A 13,240-nucleotide genomic window follows, 5' to 3' on the forward strand; every position below is an offset into this window, starting at 1 on the left:
AATGGGAATGATGGAGGTGGGTAAAAGACTGTTACAGAAGAGACTAACACAGAGCGTAAAATCCAGTTGGATCTTAGATCAAAACAAAATTAGGGCTTCCCTGGTGGCGCAGTGGTTGAGAGTCCGCCTGCCGATGCAGGGGATGCGGGTTCGTGCCCCGGTCCAGGAAGATCCCACATGCCGCGGAGCAGCTAGGCCCGTGAGCCATGGCCACTGAGCCTGCGCGTCCGGAGCCTGTGCTCCACAACGGGAGAGGCCACAACAGTGAGAGGCCCACGTACCGCAAAAAAAAAAACAAAAACAAAAACAAAAAATTAAACAGCTCTAAAAGACATTTGGGGGATAATCAGAGAATATTTATATGAGCCAGTATCTGACAAGAGTAGAAGATAATTGTTCATTTCCTAGGTGTGATAATGTTATTGTGGTTACAAAGAATTTTCTTTTTCTCAGGAGGGGCATGCTGAAGCCTTTAGGGGCAAAGTGTGCAATTAGGTTTCAAATGACTGGGGTGGGGGGAGTATCCAGAGAGAGAGAGAGAAAGTAAATGCAGCAAAAGGTTCATAATTGTTTCATCTAAGTGGAGACCATACCAGGGGGTAAGCATTCACTGAACCATTCTTTCAACTTTTCTTTATGTTTTTAAATATTAAAAAAAATAAAGTGTTTCAACAGTGTCTAATATTGATTCACAGTAAAAAATAAAAATTTTAAAAACTAGAAAGATAGGCCCCAAACATAAACTTTGTATGATGCCTTATGGATAATGCTACTTTTTCTGCATTTTTCCAAATTCCTTAATAGATATGTGCATCGATAATAAAACAAGAAAGAAAAGAAACATAAAACGGGGGGCGGGGAAGAGTGTGGACTTCAGGTAGCAGGCAGAGGAAACAAACTATCCAAGGCCTTCCTCCCGTTTGTGAAATCACACCTGGGCCTCAGCGATCCGGCCCCTGACCTCAGGGGTCCCTTTGTCGGTGGGATGGGCGGGCAGACCCTACATCTTTCCAAAATGAATCTAAGAAGAGATTAAGTGAAAAAGAACACTGCAAAGTGCTGTGTGAATGGGAGCCCACACCACCTCCATCATCACCCCAGGCTTTTAGCGTTTGTTGTTAAGCTTGTAAACGCCTCCCCGACTGTCCTATAACACCTGCGTGTCTCCCCCTTCCGGCCTCTGCCTCGGGAGCAAAGCAGAGCCGGCTGCACCCGCCCTCCACTCGGCTCTGTTCAAAGCCCTTCTCCTCCGCCCGTTTCCAATTTTCCTGTTAACACCCAAGTCATCCAACTCAACTCGCCGGAGCCTGGCGCTGCGGCCGGCCGGTGGACCTCTGGGCCAGGCCGGCGGGGCCCCGGAGGGCGCTACCCCACCCTGCCAGCTCCCTGAGGTTGGCACGAAGCTCAGAGGCGCCTCGTTAGGGTTCCGGGAGCCGGGGTGGAGGCTGCGCCTTCCAGATACGTCATTCTCCCCTATTTCCAGTATTTCCACCAGTCTCTGCTCTGAGGTTATAGAGTAAAAGAAATCGGGCTGTTTCCCCGAAAGTCAGAGGAACATGTGCTAACAAACACCGGAATGCAGCGGAAAACGGGCTAAAAAAGGGCCGTGCAATCGGCCGCGCGGAGCCCCGAAGGCCGAACTAGCACATCAGGCCTGTGTGGGTGACGGAAGCTAAACCTTGAACGATGCAACAGACTTGCGGGGGGAAAGGGCCAGGAAGGACCCCGGAGTGCACAGGCCCGGGCAAAAGCTAGGTGTGACCGCAGGGCAGACGAGAGGTCACATGGGCGACGTGCTGGCTGTGCGGTTTGTACCCGCACGCCCCCCTCCGCACCCCGCACCCCCCGCGCCCCCAGCCCCCTCAGCGAGACAGTGGGGCTGAAACCCGCTCAGTTCGGCGCTGCTCCAAGCGGGCTGCAGAGCTGCGTCCGCCCAGGAGGGGGCGAGATGTTCCACATTCTCGCAAAGACTGTACAAGCTAATATTGGCCATGGAGATGAGGTGAGAAAGTTCGGCTGGGTGAGACCTGGTCAACCAGGTTATGCGGTTTGAACTTCCTTTTACAGACAGGACTGTGTTTTACACTAAATATGCTGGTGGATTTCTATGGGGAGAACCCGGACAAGAGAATGGACCCAAGGCTGTTGTGTTGCCCTGGGGAGAGATGACAGTGACTAGGGGCATAGAGACAGGAAAGGACCTCGGGATTTTTGAAGGCAAGAGCTAGGGGTGGCATGTTTGATGTAGGGAGGTCAAAAAAAAAAAGGGCCGAATCAAGGCAGGCCCACATTCTCTGCCTTTGATGGTGGTACCTGATTAGGATGGCGGCTTCTGGAAGTGGGGCGGTTTGGGGCAGCAGATGACTCCTTTAAAGGGCTGGAGGGGCAGAATATAGAGACTTGAAGAGGCATGGGGAGGTCTATGTCTGAAGAGAGGGGTCAGAGTCAAATACAGCTGTGGATTCCTCTGTGGAGAGGTGACGGCTGAACCCTGGGAGTGGCTGAGGCTTCGAAGGAGAGCCTGGAAAGTGGGCAAAGCCATCCCTAAGGTGGGATAGAGGGAGGGGCCCAGGCAGAAATCAAGAGGGACTGGAGCAACGGCCTGGCCTCTAGGCAGGAAGGAAGAGAGGTACACGATCCCTAGGGCCCCCACCAGTGTGGCTGAAAGGAGTCTGCCCAACTCCTGCCACAACTTTTTAAAAATAATCATTATGTTTTCACTGCATTGTTTTTAAGTTTCCCTATCATTGTGCCTTCACATCTGGTTTCCTGACTATTACTTAATTTTCCCCCAAATATTCCTCTATCTATCCACTGTCCATATGTCCTCTCCCTGTCCATCCACACCTATGTGTCTGTCTCAAACACCTGAGCAGACCTGTCCTCGTGCGTGTGCATGGCAGCCCCAGAGAGCTGGGCCTGCGTGTCTCACCCCATGTCCCACAATCAGCCCCCCATCCCCGGTGTGCACATGCCTCTGATGGGGGGCACTGCGTGTGCCTCACTCTGTCCTGCACATCCAGTGCCCATCCACAGGGACACCCAGTCATCACCCTCCCACAAATCCTCTTGTTTACTTGCCCCTTACCATCTTCCCCGCAAAGCTGACTTCCACGAAGGGATCCACCAAGTTCTTGTTGTTACTCTCAAAGCCAAAGATCTGCTTCACGTTGTCCATTACGGCATCATCCACTGAGGAGAAAGACATGCTGATCACTGCCCACTCGCTCTCCCATCTTCAAAACCCCCACTTCCCACCTGTCTCCCCACAGTCCTGGGACTCCCTGAGAGAGACGCCATGGACCCCTCAGCCCAGGGCTCCTGGGAGAAAGGACCATCTCAGAATAGCAGCTCCTGAGGGCACTGCGCTGCTTCCTTGCCCAGCTCCAAACAGCTGGTTCACTGTCCCCCGCCCCGTTCTCAAAGGCTTTCAGAACAGGTCCGATTGATTGACTGATTAGAAATCTACATCGCTAAGAGCAGTAAATAATCCAGAAAAAGACTGGAAGTTGGGGACTTCCCTGGTGGCACAGTGGTTAAGAATTCACCTGCCAATGCAGGGGACACGGGTTCGATCCCTGGTCCAGGAAGATCACCCATGTCACGGAGCAGCTAAGCCCATGCACCACAGCTACTGAGCCTGTGCTCTAGAGCCCCTGAGCCACAACTACTGAGCCTGTGTGCCACAGCTACTGAAGCCCATGCACCCAGAGCCCATGCTCCGCAACAAGAGAAGCCACAGCAATAAGCCCGCACACCACAACGAGGAGTAGCCCCCACTCGCCGCAACTAGAGAAAAGCCCACGTGGAGCAACGAAGACCCAATGCAGCCATAAATAAATTAAATAAATAAATAAATAAACTTTTTAAAAAGACTAAAATGAGGTATCACCTCACACCAGTCAGAATGGCCATCATCAAAAAAATCTACAAACAATAAATGCTGGAGAAGGTGTGGAGAAAAGGGAACCCTCTTGCACTGTTGGTGGGAATGTAAATTGATACAGCCACTATGGAAAACAGTATGGAGGTTCCTTAAAAAACTAAAAATAGAACTACCAAGCTATAGTGGGAATAGCAATCCCACTACTGGGCATATACCCTGAGAAAACCATAATTCAAAAAGAGTCATGTACCACAATGTTCATTGCAGCTCTACTTACAATAGCCAGGGCATGGAAGCAATGTTAAGTGTCGTCCATCAACAGATGAATGGATAAAGAAGATGTGGCACATATATACAATGGAATATTACCCAGCCATAGAAAGAAACGAAATTGAGTTATTTTTAGTGAGGTGGATGGACCTAGAGACTTTCATACAGAGTGAAGTCAGAAAGAGAAACAAATGCTGTATGCTAACACATATATATGGAATCTAAAAAAAAAAAACATGGTTCTGATGAACCTAGGGGCAGGACAGGACTGAAGACACAGAGAATGGACTTGAGGACACAGGGAGGGGGAAGGGTAGGCTGGGATGAAGTGAGAGAGTAGCACGGACATATATACACTACCAAATGTAAAATAGATAGCTAGTGGGAAGCAGCCGCATAGCACAGGGAGATCAGCTCGGTGCTTTGTGTCCACCTAGAGGGGTGGGATAGGGAGGGTGGGAGGGAGACGCAAGAGGAAGGAGATATGGGAATATATGTATATGTATAGCTGATTCACTTTGTTCTACAGCAGAAACTAACACGCCATTGTAAAGCAATTATACTCCAATAAAGATGTTAAAAAACAAAAAAAGAAAAAGAGTAGCCCCCGCTCATCACAACTAGAGAAAGCCTGCTCACAGCAACGAAGACCCAATGCAGCCAAAAATAAATTAATTAAAAAAAAAAAGACTGTAAGTTGTTATAATAATATCCCATTACTGTTGCCTGTTTGACATTTTCCTTTATATATATACATTAGCACAGTGATTTTCCTGAGGGTAACCAATAAGTCAATTCCGTTTAAAAATATATATATATATATTTATATATATATTTAATCTATGCTGCTTCAAACCAATATTTTACTGAATTAGCCATATTTTTACATATGTATTTACAGATGATAGATGTGTGTATGTATGTATGTATATATATGTTAGGTATAAATGTACATATGTATATAAATGAGAAACTGAGAGGAGGGGACAGTTAACAATCGTATACTAGCCAATGTCTACATGAATACAACAGATAACAATGAGCAAATATTTATGTTCTATTTACCCATCTATTTTTCTTTTATTTATGTTTAAACAACATTTCAGAGAATTCAACATAATCCCCTTTACCCTGAGCAAAGCAAACATTTCTATTTCCCCAGCCCCCTTTGGAAGCTCACCAGCCTCACTTCTGCATAGTTTCAACCAACAGACGCAGAATGTTCTAAGCCTGTATTTTAATGCCCATTACTTATTTAAAGGCTTTCCCCATGATTTTGGTTCAATTAAGCTTGTGCAGAAGGAACCCATTTATTGGTGTCATTAGTCAAAGCAGAAACCCTCAAGCAATTAGCTTCATGGAAAACTCGTAAACAGGGACCCAAGTAGTCCCCGACTACTTGTTCTTGTGAACTCTGCTATGGACAGCGCCTGGCTTAATTCTGCTAATGTATGCTCCAAAATAGTGGCTTATAGCCCGCAGCAAGAGAACTACCAGGGAGCATTTTTAAACTACCAGTGTGTAAGCCCCACCCCAAACCAAGTCAATCTGAAACACTGGAGGAAGGGCCCAGGCATCTGCACTTCCTTAAAGCTTCCAGGATGATTTAACTGCAGCCTGGGTTGACACCCACAGCTTTAGAATATTCAGCATAATTCCCCCACATTTATTGAGCACACAGGGTAGGGCTAGTACAGGGTTAGTCACTGTGAGAAATCAGGCAGTGGCCACAATGGCCTTCTTGGGATGATGAGGACATAGCCACAGCTAGGGTGACCCACTGTCCCAGTTTACCAGGGAATGAGGACTTTCTGGGATGTGGGACTTTGGGTGCTAAAACCAGGACAGTCCCAGGCAAACCAGACACCCATGTGTCTCCACTCAGTGGAAACACTGAGCCCTTCTAACATTTCAGCAACTGCTTCCCCAGCCCAGGGTCTGCCAATTTTCAGTCTGGGGCTTCCTAGAAGAGAGAAAGAAAATCAGTGGGATCCAGCCGTGAGCGCAGAACAGAGTTGAAATGGTGCTGACTCCGCAGTGAGAGCCAAGAAAATGGGTGCACGGAGTGGCCAAAGAGCCAGTCAAGGCCTAGCAGATGCTGAAACGGAGCCCAGGGGCAGCTAGTACTCTCAAGATTTCTTGCATCTCTGTGACTCCACCAGCATCAGTATGACTTCTCATTAATTCTGACTGTTTCTCTGTTAAGAACAGTAAAAAGCCTTGGGAAACCTAGAGAGGGTGTGAGGCTTCGCCAGACGGCAGAGCAGAGGGAGAAGTGGGCTGACACGGATCTCGTAGACCCTCGGGGTGAGGAAGCCAGGCCAAGGGGAGGCAGAGAGGGAGCAGGGGACCAGCCCCTCCATCTCCTTCCCCCTGGGAGCTGAGGCAGCCCAGCCCAGCGTCCCCCCTCACAGTCACCCAACGAGGGCACCAGACTCACTCTGCGGTAAATCCTCGGCCCTGAAGACCTTCAGGCAGAAGTGCGCTCCGCGGAGGGCCACGCCGGTCGGCCTGAGCAGGTTGCCTTCAATGTCCTCCTTGTCTTCAGAGGGGTCTTTTCTCTCCAGCTACAACACAACCAAATATGATTCCTTAATGTGCCTTCGAGCACAGTGTTTTACCTTCCTTTTCTGAGAGCTCAACCAACACACTTAAATGGTGCATCTCGGGACTTCCCTGGTGGCGCAGCGGATAAGACCCTGCTGCGCTCCCAATGCAGGGGGCCTGGGTTCGATCCCTGGTCAGAGAACTAGATCCCACATGCATGCTGCAACTAAGAGTTCACATGCCGCAACTAAGGAGCTGGCAAGCCACAACTAAGGAGACCAACTGTCGCAACTAGGGAGCCCACGTGCCACAACTAAGGAGCCCGCCTGCCGCAACTAAGACCTGGTTGCAACTACATAAATAATTTTTTTTTTAGAAAAAAGTATTCCTCAATCCAAAATTGCACCATTCAGGTCATGTTTATAAATAAATAAATGGTGCATCTTGAAGAAAGGCAGATCTCGCCCTGCCACTTCCTAGCCTGTGATCTCTGACAGGTTCCTTACCCTGAGACTCTGCTTCCTCATCTGGACAGTGGAGACAATGACACTGACCTCCCGGGCTGTGGGAGGATCAACTTCAATAACGTGTAAATGCACGTGGCACACCGGCAGGCACTCAAGAACTGCAGTCTCCTTCCCATTCCACCCATCAAAAAATAGCACAGAGGTGACAGAGGTCTAGGCCAGCCACTGTCTTCAATAACGTCTGTTCATTCACCCAACAAGTATCTATCGAGTGACTACTAAGTGTCAGCATCACGCTGAGGGGCGAGGGCTGCCGCAGTGAACAAGATGGACGGAGGTCCTGCCCCCGTGGTGCTCACCTTTCACAGGGAAAGCAGACCTTTAAGCAAATGAATGTAATAGCATGTGCTGAGTATTATGATTAGAACAGTAATAATAAAAATAACATTTACTGATTGTAGACACTCTCTCATGTAATCCTGACAGCAACCCCCATGAGCGGTGGGTCTCAAATGTGGCTACACATTAGAAACTGGAGAATCAGTGACTTCTAGACCACTGCTATACCTTCCAACTAAAATGCAGATTCTGGTTCAACAGGTCTGGGGTGGAGCCCAAGACTCTGTATTTTAACAAATGCCCAGACGACGCCAATGCTGTGGGGTGCAAGGCCCTGGGATACCCCACTTTACAGATAAGCTAGATGAGGGTTAACGTAGGCTGGATGCAGAACCAGTGGGTTTAGAAAGAACAGAGCAAGGGGGCTTGTAACTATACTGAGGGGAGGGCAGGAATAGTGTTGGTGATGTGCCAGCTTGGAGACCTGGATGGTGGGATCCAGGCAGGGGCAGAAACTCATGCAGAGCGAGGGCCAACTTGGCAGTTTGAGGAACAAAAGATCCACGTGCTGCACTTGGGCAAGGGGGTGGCAGAAGGATAGGAGAGAGGTGGCATCAGGCCATGCCCAGCAGCTCACTCCTTGGAAAGCTGCCTGGACCATCCTCACTCAGTCCACAGGTAGAAACCTGCTTCAGAATCTTTGCAGCAAAATCCTCCCTCCCAGAATGCCTCAGGTCGCACAAGTGCTTGTGAAGGAAGTAGTTCTGCACTGCTTTTCCTCAGCTCACATCTGAAGAAAATGATCACCTCCTCTGCTTTCAGTCATCATCCTTAACACTGCTCATTCCCTTAGACAACAAGCACTGATTGAGCACATACCATGCACAAGACCTGTACTAGGCAAGAGGGGAGATAAAACAGTTCATATCTATTATACTGTCGCTGACCTCAAGAAACTGAGTCTCAGTGACAAAGATGGACACATTAACTGAACTAACAAAACATGGGGCGGTGACCGAAAGGAAAGACCAATCAGTTTCCCTGGAAGACAAGGCAGGCTTCATGGAGGAAGTAGCATCTGAATTGGGTCTTGAAGAACAAAGTGGTTTTTGGTAGGCAGAGAAGGCATCCCATCAGGTGAAAAGGCAGGGAGAAGGATGGAAGTACATTCTGGAAAGGGTCACATTGTCTGCTGTGGCCACAGTACGGGGTCCATGGAAGTAAGTCCCGGCAAGTGGCACTGCAAAATCAGCCTGAGGCCAAATGTTCATGGCCTTGAATGTCATGCTAAGGATCCTGGACTTCATCCTGTACGTAACTGGGGGGCAGGGTGGGTCTCCGGCAGTTTTTTAAGAGGAGATTCACATGATTGTATCTGAGTTTAAAGAAGATGGTTTTGGTGGTAATGTGGGGTTAACTGGAGTTACAGCAGCTGAACCTACATCTTCATTCACATAGAGGCCCAGGTAAGATATGACGGGAGCCTGACCTTGAACTCTGGTCTTGGGATGAGAGAGGGGAGAGGCATGCACTGAGGTTGTCATGCCAACAAGACTGGCCAACTGTGTGCGTGTGGACTGACAGATGTGGGACTGAAGGATGAGGAAAGACGCTCTGGCCTGGGGAACTAAGTGGATGATAAGTGCCATTTCCCAAGATGTCACCTAACACAGGATGGGAATCAGGTATGAGGAGTGGGCAGCGAATGATACTGGGTTTCTATATGTGAAGTTAAAGGGGCCTAAGGGACATGTTCATGTGCTTTGGTACAGGCAACTGAAACTGAGCGTCTGGAGCTCTGAAGATGCAGGCTGGAGATGAGCGATTGAGGAGCCTCAGGTAGACGGAGACAGGCTCCTCCATAGACAGATAGATGCACTGCAAAATCAGACTGAGGCCAGATGTTCGTGGGCATTGAATGTCACGTCAAAGGCACAGCAAAGATGCAGGCAGCAGAATTTTGTCAAGCCACTGAATTTGAAGGATCCATTCAAAAAAAAAAAAAAAAAGGAAAAGAATGAGGGGAGTCATGGATGCCGACGGAGAAGAGAGTTTCAAATAAGACGTGGGCTCCAGAATCAAACGCTGTGGAGCAACAGAGCGGATTAATGAGAGAAGAGCTCCTGGGGCTTTGCCATGGATGACCTTAGGCCAGTGGGTCAGGGAAGGAGGCAGTGGGAAGCACGCTGAAGGGGTGAAGGAGTGAGCAGCTGGCAAAGGACTGGAGAAGAGGGACACAGGGTACTCTCAAGAACTTGGTGACCTTGGTGATGGCTGAAAGGAAGAGGAAAGCAGCTTGGAGGGGAGGGGTGGGGAGAAAGGGTGACGGCAAGGGTGTTTTGAGATTGGGAAATCTGGAGTCCGGCACAGACCAGAGGGCAGGAGCCAGAGAAGAGACAGGAGGAACAAGATGGGGGTGGTATGGAGGACATGAGCACATGCAAAGGAGACGGGGAGTGGGGAAGGGAGGGAAGATGAAGGAAGATGGGGGGTACGCTGATGACCCAGGGAGCTTCAAGCACTCACATCATTCCCACTGTGTGGCTCTGTCTCTCTACGGGGGACCGAGGCTGGAGCTTAAGACCAGGAGGTTGTTTTGTTTTGTTTTGTTTAAGTTTTTTTGGCTGTGCCACGTGGCTTGGAGGATCTCAGTTTCCCTGACCAGGGATCGAACCCGTGCCCTCGGCAGTGGAAGCGCAGATTCCCAACCACTGGACCGCCAGGGAATTCCTGACCAGAAATTTTGGAAACGGCCACTGTGGAGGATGGGATAAGGAGTAAACCTCACCCAAGTAAAGGAAGACATTGACAGCAACTCCAGGTGACTTTTGCTCCCAAAGCTGACCAAGGAGTGGTGCGGACAGCATGTCGTGGGGAGGGTGGGGGCCACGAGGTGTGGCAGCAGAGCCCAGAAGCTAGTGAGCACAGAGTGAGAGTGCGGATCGGGGATGGGGGCCAGGCTTCAGGAGGGAGTTGATGGGCTGGGAAACTGAGAGGGGTCAGCGCTGTAACCTCAGTGAGGAAGAACTGCCATTCACTGAGGGTGAGGGAGGGAAAGAGGCAGGAAGAAACTGGTGGGGAGAGCAATTTCCAAGCTCAGGGTCTGAAAGGAAGTAAGATCAGACGTTGATGGCTCATCAGCAAGGACACGTCGGACCTCAGAACAATGGCAAAGATGGGAATCTGCCAGCAAGGACCCTCCTGCACCAGCTCTGCCTGTGCCAGGGGTAGGTAACAGCCCAGAAGACCAGGGGAAATAACCAGTGAGGCAGGCTTCAGAGAAGAAGGCAATCTACAAGCGATAAATGCCAGAGAGGGTGTGGAGAAAAGGGAACCCTCCTATACTGCTGGTGGGAATGTAAATTGGTGCAGGCACTATGGAGAACAGTACGTAGGTTCCTTAAAAAACTACAAATAGAACTACTATATGATCCAGCAATCCCACTCCTGGGCATATATCCAGAGAAAACCATAATTCGAAAGGATACATGCACCCCAATGTTCATTGCAGCACTATTTACAATAGCCAGGACGTGGAAGCAACCTAAATGTCCATCAACAGAGGAATGGATAAAGAAGATGTGGTACATATATACAATGGAATATTACTCAGCCATAAAAAAGAACGAAATAATGCCATCTGCAGCAACATGGATGGACTTAGAGATTGTTATACTGAGTGAAGTCAGTCAGACAGAGAAGGACAAATATATGATATCGCTTATATGTGAAATCTTAAAAAATGGTACAAATGAACCTATTTACAAAACAGAAATAGAGTCACAGATGTAGAAAACAAACTTAGGTTACCAAGGGGGGGTGTATAAATTGGGAGATTGGGTTTGACATATACACACTGCTATATATAACATAGATAACTAATAAGAACCCACTGTATAGCACAGGGAACTCTACTCAATGCTCCGTAATGACCTATGCAGGAATAGAATCTAAAAAAGAGTAGATATATGTATATTTATAAGTGATTCACTTTGCTGCACAGCAGGAACTAACACAACATTGTAAATCAACTATACTCCAATAAAATTAATTTTAAAAAAAAGAAGAAGGCAATGCTGAAGTTGAGAAGCTACTGTGGGAAACCAAAAGATGGCCACTCCTCCCATCCTGAAAGCCACAAAGAGCTGAAGCAGAGAACAGGGGCTTCCCTCTGAGTTGGTCTCAAGAAAAGTGGTTTCATCCGGGAAAAACAAGGGTCTGATCAATGGGAAGAAGAGGAAAGAGTGTCTTAGGAAAGGGTAATAGATTCAGAGAGTCCACGTAGAAGGAAAAGGAGCAGGAAAGCACAATGTCTGCCTGGGCTACAGAGGGACACGGGATGAGAGATCAGGGGAGGTGCCCTTGGGTGGGGCTGGTCCACCTGAGCTCCATTGGCCCCTGCACGGCACCCAGGGTTCTCCTTCCCCTAACCCTTTGCACAGCGGCTTCTTGAGCTCTCGTCAGCAGCCAGAGCTCTCGTCCTTAAGAGCCTCATGGAACTTGCCCTCCGCCTCCATGATCACACGCGGCTTTCCCTAGGGATTCCACCTCCCCAGCCCTCCTGGAGACCCGCCTTCCCCACTCCTGCCTCTCCCACTCCTCCTGGCTCACTCTGCCTTGATGATCTCAGTATCTGACTCAACGTTTGCGTGTTTGATTTCCGATTCTCCCATGAGATAATCAACATCCACGTGGACAAGTCATTCACCAACACAGTCCCTTGTCCTCCACCAGCAGCATCTTTTTTTTTTTTTTTTTTTTTTGGTGGTACACGGGCCTCTCACTGTTGTGGTCTCTCCCGTTGCGGAGCACAGGCTCCGGACGCGCAGGCTCAGCAGCCATGGCTTACGGGCCCAGCCGCTCCGCAGCATGTGGGATCTTCCCGGACCGGGGCTCAAACCCGTGTCCCCTGCATTGGCAGGCGGACCCTCAACCACTGCGCCACCAGGGAAGCCCCAACCAGCAGCATCTTAATCCCCCTCCCCTGCAGCTGCTAGAGGGATGGCCATATCTCAAACCTCCAGCCACTAAGAACCAATCCTCTAGGAAGACCTTGACCTTGAGACCCCTCTCTAAAGACAGACTTCAACCTATCCACCTCCTCCAACCCCCCTCACACCAAGTGAGGCACCCAACACAGAGCTTGGCACACAGCACGCACTCAATAAATGTGTGTTCCCTAGCCCTTCCCTCTTCTTTGTCCTCCTCATCAGCTCTATGCCCAGTCCTCTTGCATCCGCCCTGCCAGGCTCATCAGCTACCTCAGTCCTGTGCCTCCACCACACCTGCCTTGTCCACACCTGACAGCACCTCCATCTTACCCCTCTCCTGCTTCCAGGCCACTGAGTATTATGAGGTCACTCTCCCATAAAGCCTCCAGCCCAGAGTGTCTGCTCAGAAATCCTCCTGTCTTGTGGTGTGTTTGCATACATACACACACACACACACACACACACACACACACACACACACAAACGGAATATTACTCAACCATCAAAAAAGAATGAAATAATGCCATTTGCAGCAACATGGATGGACCCAGAGATTATCATACAAAGTGAAGTAAGTCAGACCAAAGAAGATGAATGTCATATGATACCGCTTATATGTGGAATATAAAAGAAAATGATACAAATGAACTCATTTACAAAACAGAAATAGACTCACAGACACAGAAAACAAACTTACAGTTACCAATATAAATGAATAAATAAATAAACAAAATTTTTTT

The 13,240-nt window shown here is 48.9% G+C and overlaps 1 protein-coding gene across 9 annotated transcripts in view; it reads right to left on the reverse strand.

Annotated features, from left to right (window-relative positions):
- The window catches only part of DYSF (dysferlin), a gene marked incomplete at its 5' end in the record, with an annotated part of 221,322 nt that overhangs the window by 147,236 nt on the left and 60,846 nt on the right, over positions 1-13,240 (reverse strand). For all 9 annotated transcript variants that reach the window (XM_079941051.1, XM_079941049.1, XM_079941047.1 and 6 more), the window contains 2 exons: positions 3,089-3,192; positions 6,597-6,723. In XM_079941051.1, the coding sequence (XP_079797177.1) occupies positions 3,089-3,192; positions 6,597-6,723 (231 nt within the window). The remainder of the gene's footprint in view (positions 1-3,088; positions 3,193-6,596; positions 6,724-13,240) is intronic.

This window comes from Stenella coeruleoalba (assembly GCF_951394435.1).
Source record: "Stenella coeruleoalba genome assembly, chromosome: 13".
In the NCBI taxonomy this organism is placed as follows: Eukaryota; Metazoa; Chordata; class Mammalia; order Artiodactyla; family Delphinidae; genus Stenella; species Stenella coeruleoalba.